The 17,717-nt window shown below is 39.6% G+C and overlaps 1 protein-coding gene across 9 annotated transcripts in view; it reads right to left on the reverse strand.

Moving 5' to 3' along the window:
* ARHGEF9 (Cdc42 guanine nucleotide exchange factor 9) overlaps positions 1–17,717 on the reverse strand; it is a 225,543-nt gene that overhangs the window by 25,225 nt on the left and 182,601 nt on the right. For all 9 annotated transcript variants that reach the window (XM_082444965.1, XM_082444962.1, XM_082444969.1 and 6 more), the window contains 2 exons: positions 8,300–8,543; positions 1,695–1,763 (listed from right to left, as the gene is read on the reverse strand). In XM_082444965.1, coding sequence (XP_082301091.1) covers positions 1,695–1,763; positions 8,300–8,543 — 313 coding nt within the window. The remainder of the gene's footprint in view (positions 1–1,694; positions 1,764–8,299; positions 8,544–17,717) is intronic.

Raw genomic sequence — 17,717 nt, forward strand, 5'->3', positions numbered from 1 at the left:
AAAGGTTTGGTATGAGTGAGTAGGACTGTTTTCTAGTTCGTTGCTTTGTGCATGTTCCTCTGCTTTATGGTTTCTCAGTGAAAAGATAAGCCAGTCTCAGATAGACTTGAGGGAACTTGGGCTGAGGTAAAGGAACACCATCCCATCATGAAGGTCAGTGTGGTAGGGACAGTGGAGGAATTCAGAGTGAGAGAAGCTCAGGAGGTGAGAGCCTCCAGGAGACAGAGGTGGGCCACTAGGACAGTAACCCCTTTGTAGCCTGAGGACTGTCCAGGTGGCTGGGGCTCATATCTCTAAGGAAGAAGCACATTCTCTCAAAGGATTCTCCTACTCATACAGATCATAGACTTACTGTTATTAACTCCAGATTACTTTCTAAACTGTCATGTTTTCACCCCTAAGAAGTTAGGGGTGGTTGCCTTTAATTCCCTATCTAAAGTGAATCATATTTCCATGATGAGGGAAAGTGCCAATGAGGGCCTCCCAAGAGTAAGAAGCAACAAACAGAAGGAAGGCAATGTCTAGCCAAAGGCCCAAGCTAGGTGCACTCCTCAATTGGAAATCAGATCTTCACAGGCACTCAGCCTCCTCAATGAAAAGGAACCTCATTAGGAATAATTAAGGGTGCTTTATGTGGCTGCTAGAGTCTCAGGCAACTTGAATCTGATCATTTTATATGGTTACTCATTCTGAACCAAAGAGCCCTTTAAAAGAGCACAAGGGAGGACCTAGGGAAAGTGAAGTCTCATTAAGATTGCCTACCCTGGGGACAATGATAGTGGCTGTCAGTAATAGAAAGAGCTGTCAGTAATTGAGGTAAGACAAAAAAGTGAGCTGTTCTTTCCCATTATGGAGGATCATCAGAACCCTGAGATGGAGAAGAGAGAGCAGAGGACTTGGAGTCAAGCTGACTTAAGTTCAGAGTCACTTTATCCCAAAGATCCTCAGTTTCTTCATCTGGAAAATGGGGCTAATAATGCCTACCTTTTCAGGGGTACCATACAAATGAAATGAAGGAACTTATATAGAATGACTGGTACTGAATAGGTTCTTGAAAAAAAGAAGGGATAGTTCCTACCTTTTGTTCAATTAAGCATTTTAATTTTTTCTAGTTCAGGAAAATGAGAAAATAAAGCTTCATTTCATATTCAAATTGATCCCCAAGGTATTTTTCTTTTTTAAATACTTTATGGTTCAAAAAGAGAATAACTATCTGAATCTTCTGTCTAGGTTCAGTTTGAAGTTGTCCATTCTGATTTGGGGTTCCTGATTTCGCAAATGCTCCCAAACCAATGAAAGAATTGTTATGCACATATCCCTAATATATTTATACATATTAATAAATTATACAAATTTACTATTGTCCAACTGTTTGTAAATTGTTAGTAAAGTTTAGTTTTTCTCTTTTATTTAAGTGAAAATAAAGGAAACAGAGGTTCTATTTTTTACCTGTACCCAATGTGCTATCTTTAGACATGACTGCCTTAAATTATTCACTCCTAAGCCTTAAGTCTTTTAAGACCATTTGCCAACTGTCATCAGGGACACCTGGGTATCTGGACATTTCCCACCACCCCAAGTGAACTTCAGCATGGAAACAAGCCTAGGAATATGCAAGCACATAGCCTATGGCTTCTCAGTCTCACAACGAGAGTGGGTGAGGCCAGGGAGGTTGTAGTTAAAGGCAGTTTTACCTTTTTGTTTCGGGACTTTTCTCACAGTCATTGCAGCCTGCCTCTTCTGATTTTCAGAAATTTCAAAGCCTATAACATAAAAATACATGATTTTGTTATGAGAAACATAGACCTTTCTTAAATGTATAAATTAGTACAACTTTTCTGGAAGAGTAATTTTGACAAGATATATCAAAAGTCTTGAAAAGCAAAAAAAGGAAAGTGGTCAGAAACTTGGACAAAGACTTACAACAATGCATTTCAATGTATAGAGGGGCAAAAAAGTGAGATCATGAGTTAAGAGGCTGTTAAATGAAGAATGGTTGAATAAAATATGGTGTAAAGTGGGAAAATATTTCACAACCAAAAGCAAAAACACAAAGAAAAGGAAAAAAATGAGTCAAAGATAAATGATTACAACAGAAAATGTATACAGACTTAATGAAACTTTCAGAAGGAGAACAAAAATTGAATGGCATAAAGTAATTAATGAAATAACCAAAATGTCTGTGCAAGTTCTTTGTGAATTTTTTAATTGAGTTACTTGGTTTTTGGCTAATTGAGTTGTAGGAGTTCCTTATATATTTTGGAAATTATCAGATATATGGTTTGCAAATATTTTCTCTCATTTAATAGGTTGCCTTTTTGTTCTGTTGTTTCTTTCCTTTGCTGTGCATAAGCTTTTTCGTTTTATGTAGTCCCACTTGTCTATTTTTGCTTTGCTGTCCATGTTTTTGGTGTCATATCCAAGAAATCATTGCCAAAGACCAATGTCAAGAAGTATTTCTCCAATGTTTTCTTCTAGGATTTTTGCAGTCTCCAGTCACTTTGAACTGATTTTCATGTATGGTATAAGGTAGGAGTTCAATTTCATTCTTTTGTATGTGGATATCCAGTTTTCACAACACCATTCATTGAAGAAACTATCCTTTCCCAATTGTGTATTCTTGGGACCCTTGTTGAAGATATGTTGAATATATACGTGTAGGTTTATTTCTGAGCTCCCTATCCTATTCCATTGGTCTATATGTCTGTCTTTATGCCAGCACCATACTGTTTTAATTACTGTAGCTTTGTAATATATTTAGAATCAGGAATTGTGATGCCTCCAGCTTTGTTCTTCTTTCTTATGGGTGTATTGTGGATCCCCATGAATTTCAGGATTGTCCTTTTTTTCTGTTTCTGTAAAAAATGTCATAGGATCACATTGAGCTTTCAGTAAAATGGATATTTTATCAACGTTGTCTTCTGTTCCATGAACACAGAATGTCTTTCTATTTATTTGTGTCTTCTTTAATTTCTTTCAGCAATATTTTGTAGTTTTCTGTGTACCAGTCTTTTACCTCCTTGGTTAAGTTTATTCCTAAGTATTGTATTCTTTCTGATGCAACTGTAAACGGGATTGTTTGCTTAATTTCTTTTTCAGAGAGTTTGTTGTTAGTGTATAGAAACACAACTTTTTTTTGTGTTGACTTTGTATCCTACTAATTTACTGAATTCATTTATTAGATGTAAGAGCTTTTTGTGGAGTCTTTAGGGTTTTCTATACATAAGATGATGTCATCTGCAAACAGGAATAATTTTACTTCTTCCTTCCTGATTTGGAGGCATTAATTAATTAATTAAGCCTAATTGCTCTGGCTAGGACTTCCACTACTATGTTGACTAGAAGTGTTGAAAGTGGGCATCCTTCTTGTTCCTGATCTTAGAGAAAAAGCTTTCAGCTTTCCCCCCTTAACTATTATGTTAGCTGTGAGCCTTCCATACATGGCCTTTATTATGTTGAGGTAAATTCCTTCTATACCTTTATAGTTTTTATCATAAAAGGGTGTTGAATTTTGTCAAATGATTTTTCTGCATCTATAAAGATGATTGTGTGATTTTTTTCCTTTATTTTGTTAGTGTGGTGTATCACATTAATTGATTTACATATGTTGAACAATCCTTGTATCCCAGGGATAAATCCCACTTGGTCATGGTGTATGATCCTTTTATTGTACTGTTGAATTTTGTTTACTAGTGTTTTATTGAGGATTTTCCCATGTATTTCGTTAGGGATATTGGCCTGCAGTTTACTTTTCTTGTAGTGGAAGGTTTAATGTTGTTAAATGCCCATTCAAACCCAAAGTCATCTACAGATTCAGTGCAATCCAATCAAAACCCCAATAGCATTTTTTACAGAAATAGAAAAATCAATCCTAGAATTCATGTGGAAACAGAAAAGACCCATAATAGCTAAAGCAATCTTGAGGGAGAAGAACAAAGCTGGAGGCATCATAATTCCTGTTTCAAAATATACTATGAAGCTACAGTAATAAAAACAGTATGGTACTGGCATAAAGACAGACATATAGACCAATCGAACAGGAGAGAGAGCCCAGAGGAAACCCACACATATACAGTCAACATATCTTTGACAAGGCTGCCAAGAGTACACAATGGGGAAAAGACAGTTTCCTCAACAAATGGTTCTGTGAAAACTGCATATCCACATGCAAAGGAATGAAATTGAACTTCTACCTTACACCATACATGAAAATCCATGCAAAGTGGACTGAAGACTTAAATGTATGACTTGAAACCGTAAAGCTCCTAGAAGAAAAGAGGGAAAAATCTTCTTGACATTGGTCTTGACAATGATGTCTTGGATATGATACCAAAAGCATAGGCAACAAAGCAGAAGTAGACAAATAGGACTACATCAAACTAAAATGTTTCAGCACAGCAAAGGAAAGAAACAACAGATTAAAAAGGCAATCTATGGAATGGGAGAAAATATTTGCAAACCATATATCTGATAAGGGGTTAATTTCCAAAATATATAAGAAACTTCTATACTCAATAGCAAAAAAACAAATAACTTGATAAAAATAATGGGCAAAGGACTTGCATAGACATGTCCTCAAAGAAGTCATATAAATGGCCAACAGGTATATAAAAGGACATCACTAATCATCAGGGAAATGCAAATCTAAACCATAATAAAATATCACTTCACTCCTGTTTAGAGAGCTATTATCAAAGAAACAAAAGATAATAAGTATTGGCAGGAATGTAGAGAAACTGGAACCACAGTAAACTGTTGGGAATTAAAATGATTTAGTCATTATGGAAAACATTATGAAGGTTCCTCATAAAATTAAAAATAGAACTAACATATGATCCAGTAATCCCACTTCTTGGTATATATCCAAAATAACTGAAATCAGGATCTTGAAGAGATATCAGTACTCTTAGCTTCATTGCAGCATTATTCCCAATAGCCATGATATGGAAACAATCTAAATGTCTGAGGATGGATAAAGGGATAAAGAAAATGTGGTATGTATTTTTGTATACACACACACACACACACACACAGGAATATTATTCAGCCCTAAAAAGGAAGGGAATTCTACCATATGTGACAACATGGATTAATCTGGAGGACATTTGCTAATTAAAATAATGCAGTCACAGAAGGACAAATCTTGTATTCGTATGAATATGAGGTATCTAAACTAGTCAAACTCATAGATACAGAGAGCAGAATGGTGACTCTAGAGGCTGGAAGGAGGGAAAAATGGGGAGCTGCTTCTCTATAGCTATAAAATTCCATTTACACAAGATATGAATAAGTCCTAGAGACTTGTTTACAACAATGAGCCTATGACTAACATTAATATATTGTGCCCTTAAAAATCTGTGAAAAGTATAGAGCTCATGGTAAGTGTTTTTGCCACTTAAAAAAAAACAAGAAAGGCTGAGGTCTCCCCCAAGAGAAGAAATTTTGCCTCACAGCTTCAGACTTACAAGCCCTATAGATGACAGCTTTGGCCTATGCCCATGAGTTCAAGCCTGCCCATGACCTTTGATTCCTGACTGCCTGGAGTTGCTTAGCCAGGCTTCACAATCACATAAGGCAATTCCTTATAATAAATCTCTTAAAAGTAATACATCTCCTATTGGTTATGCTTCTCTTGTTGAACCCTGACTGATACAAGGAGTTATATTAGATTCCATATTCTTCAACTGGAGAGTTACTTATGATAAATTATGTTTGAAAAAGCAAGTTACAGAGTAATATGTATAGTATAATATAATTTTTCTAAATAAAAATAAAGTCTTGGGCTTCCCTGGTGGCGCAGTGGTTGAGAATCTGCCTACCAATGCAGGGAACACGGGCTCGAGCCCTGGTCTGGGAAGATCCCACATGCTGCGGAGCAACTGGGCCCGTGAGCCACGACTACTGAGCCTGCGCGTCTGGAGCCTGTGCTCCACAACAAGAGAGGCCGCGATAGTGAGAGGCCCGTGCACCACGATGAAGAGTGGCCCCCGCACGCCGCAAGTCGAAAAAGCCCTCGCACAGAAACGAAGACCCAATGCAGCCAAAAATAAAATAATTAATTAATTAAAAGAAAAAATTTAAAAAATAAATAAATAAATAAATAAAGTCTTATGTGTATATAGGTTTATATGAGCTTAAGATTAGTACAGAAAGAGGCACACCGAACTAATACTGATTATCTCACACAGCTTAGGAGCAACAGAGAAGGGAAAAGAATGCTAAACTTTATTACATTTCCATATGTGTTTAAACAGTTATTATGACCATGCATTTATTTTATAATTAAAAAATAAAAAACATAAAAATTATGGTAAATCCATATGACAGCCATAAAAAATAATGATTAAAATAGTAACTGATTTAGAGAAATGCTAATGATATAATTTTTAGTGAAAAATAAGGACATAAAATTATATCTATCCATCAAGAAGTGGCAGAAGTTGAAGGAGACAGATATAAAGATTCAGCCACCCTAGTTTTTATTTATTTATTTATTTTTAAGACACATAGAAAAAAAAAGATGGGAAGGAAATATATCAAAATGTTTACAAAAGTTATCTCTGGGTAGTATGTTCATGTGTGATTTTTAGTTTTTTTCTTGTATTTTTTGTTTCTTTCCCCAAAATTGCTTACAATGAAAATGATTTACTGTTATAATCAGACCAAAAACCTTAATATTTTTAAAAAGATGAACATAAGCTGTCAGGAAGTAACTTCTGGAAGCTCTTCTATTGTGTGGGAACCAGAGGGAATGGTATGAATCTTCAAGTTGATCTAGTGTTTGCAAAAAGCACACTAAGGCAATTCCTCTAATAGCACTAACAACCTAGGCAGGGTCAGAGGTTGCTGGCGCCTGCCATTGGGAGAAGCAGCCAGTACCGTTTCTGTAATGATTCCACATTATGTCCCAAAGCAGTGCCCATAGGCTGAAAGCAAATTGACACCAATGGGACTTAAAGTGAATTATCAATATGCACTCTACCCTAAACCTGAGAAGACTAGGATAAGACTAAGCAGTGTCTTTCTGATTATCCTTCCTTTCCTCTGGACCATTTCCATCGCTAACACTTCAGATAGGAGAATACATTTGCACCAGGACTCAAATGGTAGGCCCATTTTTCTAGAGGCAGTTTCTACCAACTTGAACATACAGATGTTTTAAGGTATAATTCTCCTCCCTTATAAGTGAGTCAAAAACAGATACTCTTGTGTCTTCTCATGAAATTTCAGAGCCTGGCTGTTTGGTATTTTTATGCCAGAAAGGCAGGACCATGAGTAAGAGACCAGATAGTACTTTGTAAACCACAAAGCTAAAGCCTAAATCCCACAGTTGGAAAGCAGCATAAAAAGTATCGCTACCAGCTATATTCCCTTTGGAAAGGAAAACAACTTATTTCAAGCCAAAGAGTATAGTTCAGTATGATTCTAAATCGTGCAAGTGGTCATGGTTTTAGACCCTGTTATATTTTCTATAATTTACTTTAAAATACTTTCATAAAGAGTGCATGATATATACATGCACATTAATTTTAATCTATACTCTAGGGGCATTTAGTTAACATCTAAAATGCCCTAATCAGGAATATACACTCAAGAGGAGCAGTTCAGTCACCTTAATGCAGGAGGCCTAATTAGCATAATACATGTTAAAAATGAATTTTTACTGATAAAAAAAGAATGCCGTGCAAGATGTGCCCTGGCCACAAAAGTCTTACAGGCATTTTAGCCCTCACAAGAACTGGGTATAAGAATCCAGTGAACCCTATAGCCTATACATACACTTCAGAAGGAAGCCTGAAGTTTAAGATTGAAAATGGGTACTATATTTTGGCCCTTGTCAGAGGATTTTGTCACTAGACTCTGACTAGGAACTTAGCTGAATCCTATATGTTACCAAATCTGCCTCGACTAACCTAACCTTTTTACAGAAGATGCTGTTATGTATCTAAGGACAGAGTTGGGACTTCATTGAAATTACAGAACAGGCTGTATGACTGCTTTTGTGTTTGTTTGCTAATAAATTTTTGTATGTTTGGGAGAATCGAGCCTGAGGTTTTATTTCAGTGTAATAATCTTATCTAGTAATGAGAATGTAGGGGAGACCAACCTCTATCACTTAACCCTGACTAATAGAAACTATTGGTATCTACCAAAAATAACCTAATAATAGGGGACCACCAAAGTGGATTCAGTTAGTTTGCAACAAAAATCTTCTCTTTGCCTCTGAAAAAATGAAAACGAATTTAACTCACTGTGTTCTTCATAGCCATATTCTTCTTTCTCCTCTCAGGTCACTTACCGATTTTTTCATCTTCCTGTACCATTTTCCTCTCTTCTCTGAAAGCCCTGAGCCAGCGTATCTTCTCCTCCAACTTCTTGGCAAAGAATAGGTGTATCTCCTCAGTTTCCTTGTTATGAAGCTTGAAGGCATTTTTCATGCTGACATTAAAGTCATCATCTCTGCCATCTTCAATGTCAACTACCTCATATTTATCCATATCAATGCGGCCTTTGTAGTACAGGATGTCTCTCCGGATCAGGTCCTAGGTAGGAAGAAAGAGAAGGCTTTTTGTTGAAGGTATGTGGAGAGTGGGTACCAGGAGACTTGGCACATGGGCGTAGCAGGAGCTAACATTGCCATTGTTCTGGAGTATCAATGAGGGGTGGTTTGGTCTAAATTTGGGCAGGTTAGCTTAGTGTATGACACTAATAGTTGGTTAACTAGATGCTCTTAGAGAAAGCCTCTGGCCTACATCCATAGACTTTGTCTCAGACTTCAGCCTCAATCCATGTATGTGTTTGCAAGACTGCTGATGGGAAGTAGGAAGCAGTAAGCCACACAAGCACAGTTAGCAAGGGCTTTTCCTCTTCCAAAATATTTGCAAGCCTTCCAGAAGTATGAAATGAACTGGTTGGTTGCCTGCAGTATATTCAGGAATCCAAGCAAGCCAATGAGACTTGCATATCAGAGGGGAGATGAGTGATAATAGTAGCTAGGTGGCCACAGGCTGCTGGCCAGGAAAGATTACTTACGGAAGGTTGAACATTTAGCACTCTGGGGAGTTTTGGAGAAGGCCTAGTCTAGCAGGAGAAATGGGGGGAAAGTGAATAAAGAGCTTCATATATTGACATGGATGAATCTCACAAATCTTATTCTGTGAGAAAAATAAAAGTTGTAGTTGGATACAAATAGTATATTGCCTATCTGTTATGAGTTTTGTTTTGTTCTCGGGTACACAGAATTGAATCCCAATTCTCAGTCCATGAGACACTCATCATTACTCAATGCATAGTGCTCTTATTTCTCTATTTATTTACTTACTTACTTACTTTTAATGATGTATTAAGTTTTGGTGAACCCACTGCTCATTCCAAAAGCTACGACGCCAAGGCAACCTCCATATTGAATCACATGCTCATCATTCCCCTGGTTTCTTTTCTATATAGTTTTATCTCATCTATATCTATTCCATTTATATAAGGTTTAAAAACATACAAAATAATGCCATCTAATATTTAGGGATACATACATATGTACAATAATTATGTAAAAACATACAACAATGATACATGCCAAATTCAAGAGAGTACAGAGAGGAGAATGGGGACAAGTGAGAAAGAAGGGAAAGGAAGGGAAGAAAAGAGGGAGAGGAGAAAGACTGTGTTTGTAATGATTTATTTCTTAAGTTGGATAGTAAGTGCTCATTATATTGTTTTTATATCTTTTTGAATATCAAGAATTTCATAAGTTAAAAAAAGAAAAACAGAGGGGTGGATGAAATGACCTGTGGGTCTGTGGAATGTAAGGTTTGATAAGTAACTGTCTCACAATGGTCTTTCAGCCCCTCGCCCTCTCAGCACTGCCCTCAGTTTCCCTTGAGAGCACACCTACTGCTGCATGTGATGTGGCTGAGTCTGTCTAAGGAGGGCCCCAGTGAGCCCTGCTCTGACAGATGTCTTCTACTAGTAGCAGGGGCCCTTTCTGGCCAACTCTCCCTCCTCTCTGCTTATATTTGGCCTTCTAGACTATCTGATAGAGTCAGAAATGTTCATTAATTTTTATTACCATTACATGGTCTGGTTAAACTATTCCCATTTTACTGAATTGTCTGACATGCCTCACAGTTCACAGCTGCAGGCTACCTGCAAAGGATTTGCCTTTGGCCACTCACATTCCTAGTCCTAACTCTTCACACTGCATGGTAAACTGGGCTTTTCTGTAGGGCTGGGGAAGGCTGTCTTTAAGGATTCCCAGCATAGCTCTATCAATCTCAAAGCCCCAGGCTGGGAAATACAGGTGTTGATAAATTGCTTTGCAAAAAATAACAATCATGGTGTTCTTTTTCCTTCCATAGTGATTATGCATATAAATAGGCTTTCGAGTACAGATGGGTTCTGATCTGTTGGGTAACCTTGGCATCAAGTTTATAGGAGAGAGATATGTCTGCTGTATGGAGTGGGACAACGTAGCTCCAAGCTTGTTTCAGAGCCTGGATTCCTTTCACCATGCTCAAAGTGGACAAGCTCAGTCCTGCCAAAAGGATGTGGTGGCGCCCATGCACTGACTTCCATAGTCCCCAGGAACACTTTGTGAAACATATGCATAAAAAGTAGGCCCTGTCAGGCTAATCTAACTACAAAAGCAGAACAAGCTGAGGAGAATGGATCAATGTAATCTACTTTGATCTTGTAAAGTCTTGAAACCTGCCTTACAATACATAATACAAATACACACAGACCTGGACCACACAGCTAATAGGTGGGTGTCCACCTGGCTTGAACATGGGCAGGCTCAACCTCCCTCTATTCCTAACTTCAGCCTGCAGCTTCCTTTCCCTCTGAGTTGGTATGTCATAATCATTGTTAACCTTCAAAATCTTTACTAGTTTCCAAAAATGGAAAGAATGTATATGATCTTGGAGCTAAATTAAAAGCATCAACTGAACCTCCTATTGTTTCTTTAGGTATTTATCGATAATAAGGAAAGAGAGAGAATTCTGTCTTTGTGGCACAGGAGCAGGGCTAGAGGGATGTGTCATTAAAATTCTCCCTTTGCCTGCTCTTTCTGGCTCCCCAGAGCGTTGAATGTGAGTTTTCAGGCATCAGATTAGTCATAAAACCAAGTGTAGGAATGTGATAGGAATGATTAAGAATGACCCACTGTTCAGAAAATCTAACCAGAAAGGGTAGCTAAGGCCACCAAGCAGCATGGAATGGCGTAAATAACATGAGTTAGAGCCTAAAGTTCTGAGTTTGAATCCTAGCTGCTTAACCTACTAGCTGTGTTGTACTGGGCAAATGAATTAACCTCACTGAGCCTCGATTTCCTCAACTATAAAACTGGGAGAGTCATTCTCACCTTGTAAAATTGTAAAGCTCAAATCTAAACATGCAGTTTCCAGGTCATGAGGCCAGCCTTGTCTGATAAACATGGTGCTGAGCTTTCTTTCTTCTAGATCAGTGTTTCATAGCTGTTTAAAACTCCTTTTGATAAATCTAAAAATCCCACTGCCTCCTTTAGTTCATTTAAACTTTCAAAATAAGTTAAATATTGTGACTGAAAAGAAAACAAAGCAAAAGTAATTCTGAATATTTTAAAATTTTCATAGCTACCCCACTGTCTCTGGAAATTCCGTATACCCTTTCAGGGTAGGGGTGGTGGTAGTGGTGGGTGGCAAATACTGTTTGCCACTCACTCACCAAAATCACAGATCTATACTTAGGTTCACACTAATATCCCCTCCCTGCCCCCAAAGAAGTCTCCTATTCCAGTCCTTCCAGCCTTCAAGATCAAAGTCATACATTCTTCTTCCTCAAAGCAGCCTTCCCTGATTGCACCATCCAGCTCAAGTTACTATGGTTTTCCTTTTCTGAATGCTAGCACTGACTATGAAGACCCTTATACAATTGGCACTCAGTTACCACACTAGTGAATTTGCATTAGTTGTGTTTTACAGCTTTTAATTTTGTCCGTCCATTCAGGCTGTGCCCAGCACTGAGCCTTCCTTGGTCTTTCCTCACTTAGGAGTTATCCAGGGAAGGGACAGCTGATAAAGCCTCAGAGGCTTTTCTGCTCAGCTTCTACACATAACAAGGGGGCAAAGCCCTCCTGAGCCCTAGTTGCCTGTGGTACTATTGGGACCAGAATGCCCACATGCCAATTGTTAATGGTGGTCTGAGTGCTTTCAAAGGGACATGGTGAATAGGTGCTCACCACAGATGCTATTTGGGTCATCACAAGTTCTCTGCCTAAATGGGATTGTTTCTAATAGGATGGCAGCCTTCCTCCTTTTCCTTTCCACTCATCCAAGTTGGAGGAGATTAAGGGAGCTAGTGCTTCTCTAGTAGGTCCCTGGCAGTCTGCAGCCAAGCACTCTGGCCCTGGGCCTGGCCCTAGCCATAGCCCCAGAAAGGAGCCCACCCCCGTCCCTCACATTACATGACTGAAACAGCTGGGAGTTGTTTGAATTTGGCATCACTGGGTATTCATGGGGTTTAATAAAACACTGCAGGACATTTTGTACAAATGACAGATGCTACAATCTGGAGAATGCAACTCTTCAGGATTGCAGCCTGCCTCACTTGCTTGTCAGTAAGGTTCTCCCTAGCTCTTTAGAGGGGGCCCTGGCTGCTCACACCTAGCCTGACAATCTGGTTTTATCTCAGGTACTAGGGAAGGCACATGGTGCTGGGACTGGATTTGTCTTTATAATTATTGTATTCCAGCATCTACAGTACATACTTAATAATAACAAAATAATAACAACAACAATGGCAACAGTGAACACTTAACCAACATACATTATGCGCCAGACACTATTCTAAATGCTTTGCATTTCCCCCAGCTTTACTGAGGTATAATTGAAAAAATTGTATATATTTAAGGAGTAATATGTGATGTTTTGATATATGTATGCATTATGAAATGATCACCAAAATCAAGCTAATTAACATATCCATCATCTCACATAGTTACCTTTTTTTTGTGATGAGAACACTTCAGATCTATTTTCTTAGCAAATTTCAATTATACAATACAGTGTTGCTAACTATAGTCACCATTTGTACATTAGCTCTCCAGAAGTTATTTGTCCTACATAACTGAAAGTTCTTACCCTTTGATCAACATCTCCCCATTTCTCCCACCCCCATGAGCCCCTGGCAACCACCATTCTACTCTCTACCTTTATGAGTTGGCCTGTTTTAGATTCCATATATAAGTGAGATAATATGGTATTTGTCTTTCTCTGTCTTATTTTACTTAGCATAGTGTCCTCCAGGTTCATCCATGTTGTTGGATATGGCAGGCTTTCCTTAGTTTTTTTTTTTTAAGAAGTTTTTTTTTTGTTTTTTTTTTTAACTTTTGGGTTTATTTATTTATTTATGGCTGTGTTGGGTCTTTGTTTCTGTGCGAGGGCTTTCTCTAGTTGCGGCAAGTGGGGGCCACTCTTCATCGCGGTGCGCAGGCCTCTCATTATCACGGCCTCTCTTGTTGCGGAGCACAGGCTCCAGACACGCAGGCTCAGTAATTGTGGCTCACGGGCCTAGTTGCTCCACGGCATGTGGGATCTTCCCAGACCAGGGCTTGAACCCGTGTCCCCTGCATTGGCAGGCAGATTCTCAACCACTGCACCACCAGGGAAGCCCCTTTCCTTAGTTTTTAATGCTGAATAATATTACATTGTGTGTGTGTGTGTGTGTGTATGACGTTTTCTTTATGTGTTCATCCCTTGCCAACTACACTTTGCATTTATTAACTTAAATCATCCTCACAACAATCCTACAAGTTAAGTACTGGTATAACCCCATTTTACGAGGAACTGTGGACATAGAGCAGTTAAGAAACTTGCCGTGGAATAAAAGCTACCATCTATGGCACTGCTGGGCTTTGAGACTAGGCTATCTGGCTCTAAAAATCTGTGCTTGTTTTAACCACTGTGTATACTGCCTCCCAATAAAAATGTGCTGAATGAATGATTAGTAACACTGCATATACAGTAATCAATGGCTAATATTTGTTAAGCATTTACTGTGTGCCAGGCACTGCAACTGTATTGTCTCATTTACCCCTCACAACCTCCCTTCCTTGTAGATACTATTATGGTTCCCATTTTGCAAATGAGGGGATAATAAAAGGCACAGAGAATTTGTTCAAGGTCACACAACTGATGGGAAAACGGAAATTGGTGGCCTCTTGTCTGGCCCTAGAACCCATGCTGTTGACATTATACTTTACTGCTTCCCACTACTTCAGGTGATTCTCCTCAAAGCCTCTGGAGATGAATTCTGTCATCAGCCTGATTTGACACTGATAAAAATAAGGAGTTAAAGAACTGGCCCAAGGTTAGACAAATTAGTAAGAGACAGTAGAGTCTAGGACTCAGGTGTTCTGGTTTTAAACCCCCTGGTTTTAAAGCAGAAATCTTCTTTCTGTCTATTCTGTCTCTGATGCTACTGGTGCATTCCTGAGTTGTCCCGAATGGCTCATTCTCCAAGTCTGGCCCTTTAGTGCACGAAGAAATGGTCCAAATGCAGAAAGTTCCATGAATAGAAGAAATCCTCTCTCCAGCATCTTTATACTCTGTTTAGTTCTGATTCTCCCAGAATATGGTGAAAGTGACATAAATACTGAGCAGTTATGACACAGGGGACAACAGAGCATGTCCAGACTGGCACAATTGATGATAAATGGGGAAAAGGCTGTTAGGGGCAACTGCAGGGTTGTAGGAATATTGGCGGATGATTGATTGAAGAGAGGTAAGAGGGGCTCTCCTCTCCTCCCCAGTAAAAAGTGAAAGGGAAGAAATGAAAAAAGAGATAAATTCCCCAAAGCAATAAAGTAATTTTCAATATAATCATCGCAGGAGGAAAATAACAAAATACATTATTAACCAAAATAGCAGGGCAATAAGATGCAGGGGAGCAGAGACGTTATGGACACCATAAAGGACAAGAAGAAAGAGAAAAAAGAGTCTTATCAGATTTTTCAAAAGAAAAGTGACAAACAAAGAGGGAAGCAGCAAAAATTAAAGAAGGGATCACATAATTAGAAGCCACTGGTGTCATTTCACACCTACTATAATGGCCACTTAAAAAGTATCTTCAGGGCTTCCCTGGTGGTGCAGTGGTTGAGAATCTGCCTGCCAATGCAGGGGACATGGGTTCAAGCCCTGGTCTGGGAAGATCCCACATGCCACGGAGCAACTGGGCCCGTGAGCCACAACTACTGAGCCTGCGCATCTGGAGCCTGTGCTCCGCAACGGGAGAGGCCGCGATGGTGAGAGGCCTGCGCACCGCGATGAAGAGTGGCCCCCACTTGCCGCAACTAGAGAAAGCCCTCGCACAGAAACAAAGACCCAACACAGCCAAAAATAAATATAAAAATAAATTAAAAAAAAAAGACCTAAAGAAGAAATACATGGTGAATATCTTAAAAAAAAGAAAGTATCTTCATATATATATTCACACACATACATGCACACTCTGAAACAAGCTACAAGTTCTTCAAGCTGTTCTAATTGGTGCATGCAATCCCAACTTCCAATGTGCAAAATGGGGAAGTTTTTGCTTAACTTGTTGGGAATTAAGAGAATCTTAAGACTGGATGAGAACTTAGTAACTGGGCCAAATGATCTCAGGGATCAGATGGGTCTATCAATCTCTCTTATACTATTTCTGGCAGGAAACCATCTAGCACATTTGGGGGTACATCTAGTGACAGAGACCTCGCTATCTTACAAGGCTGCTTAGTTCTTTATTGGGGTGGGAGAAGACTAAGATTAACAAGTACCCACTAGGTGTCAGGCCCTCTATCAGGCATTTTACATGCATTGACTTCATTTAATCTTCACAACAATCCTGTAGAGTAGTTATTATCTTCATTTTACAGATGATAAAGTGAAGGTGGAGATAGTGAAGTCATTTGCTTGAAATCATGTAGTTAGTGAGTACTGGAACTAATGAGCACAAAATTTTTTGACCATAAATTTTATGCTTTTTCTACCACTCCACATTGCACCTATCTGCAAGGAAACTGTGGGAAAATCTGAAGTGCCAGGCTGAAATCCTGATATCCTCTGTCTAGTGCAACCCTCTCATCAACTAGTCTAGTTACTGGCAAGAGAGAAGATGGATTTTATGCAACATGACCTGCTCTTAGGAAACCAATGGAGAGTCCCTGTCACTGTACCTCCTTTTAAATATTCACAACTCTTTAATAATCTATTATAGGAGGGACCGTCAAGATGGCAGAGGAGTAAGACGTGGAGATCACCTTCCTTCCCACAAATACATCAAAAATACATCTACATGTGGAACAACTCCTACAGAACACCTACTGAATGCTGGCAAGAGACCTCAGACTTCCCAAAAGGCAAGGAACTCTTAAGGTACCTGGGTAGGGCAAAAGAAAAAAGAAAAAAACAGATACAAAAGAATAGGGATGGGACCTGCACCTCTGGGAAGGAGCTTGAAGGAGGAAAAGTTTCCACACACTAGGAAGTCATTTCACTGGCTGAGATGGGAGGTGGGTAGGGGGGAATCTTCAGAGCCATGGAGGAGAGTGCAGCAACAGGGGAGCAGAGGGCAAAGTGGAGAGATTCCCACACAGAGGATCACTGCCGACCAGCACTTACTAGCATGAGAGGTTTGTCTGCTCGCCCGCCAGGGTGGGTGGGGGCTGGGAGCTGAGGCTCAGGCTTTGGAGGTCAGACCCAAGAGAGAGGACTGTGGTTGGCTGCATGAACACAGCCTGAAGGGGGCTGGTGCTCCACAACTACCCAGGAGGGAGTCCGGGAAAAAGTCTGGAACTGCCTAAGATGCAAGGGAACATTGTTTCAGGGTGAGCAAGAGGAGGGGATTCAGAGCACCACCTAAACCAGCTCCAGAGATGGGCACGAGCCACGGTTATCAGCTCAGACACCAGAGAGGGGCATGAAACGCTAAGGCTGCTGCTGTAGCCACCAAGAAGCCTGTGTGCAAGCACAGGTCACTATCCACATTTCCCCTCCAGGGAGCCTGGGCAGCCCGCCACTGCCAGGTTCCGGGATCCAGAGAAAACTTCCCCAGGGGAACACACAGCGCATATCAGGCTGTTGCCATGTCACACCAGCCTCTGATGCCGCAGGCTTGCCCCGCATTCCGTACTCCTCCCTCCCCTGGCTTGAGTGAGCCAGAGCTCCCTAATAAGCTGTTACTTTAACCCCGTCCTGGCTGGGTCGGGAACAGACGGCCTCAGGTGACCTATGCTCAGAGGCGGGCTAAATCCAAAACTGAACCCCAGGAGCTGTGCAAACAAAGAAGAGAAAGGGAAATCTACCCCAGCAGCCTCAGAAGCAGCAGATTAAATCTCCACAATCACCTTCATGTACCCTGCATCTGTGGAATACCTGAATAGACAATGAATCATCCAAAAATTGAGGTGGTGGACTTTGGGAGCAACTGTAGACTTGGGGTTTGCTTTCTGCATCTAATTTGTTTCTGGTTTTATGTTTATTTTAGGTTAGTATTTAGAGCTAATTATCATTGGTAGATTTGTTTATTGATTTGGTTGCTCTCTTCCTTTATTTGTATATATATATTTTTCCTTTTTCTCTTTTTGTGAGTGTATATGTGGATGCTTCTTTGTGTGATTTTGTCTGTATAGCTTTGCTTTTACCATTTGTCCTAGGGTTCTGTCTGTCGGTTTTTTTTTTTTTTTGTATAGTTTTTAACACTTG

This window comes from Balaenoptera physalus, assembly GCF_965194825.1.
Source record: "Balaenoptera physalus genome assembly, chromosome: X".
Taxonomy (NCBI): domain Eukaryota; kingdom Metazoa; phylum Chordata; class Mammalia; order Artiodactyla; family Balaenopteridae; genus Balaenoptera; species Balaenoptera physalus.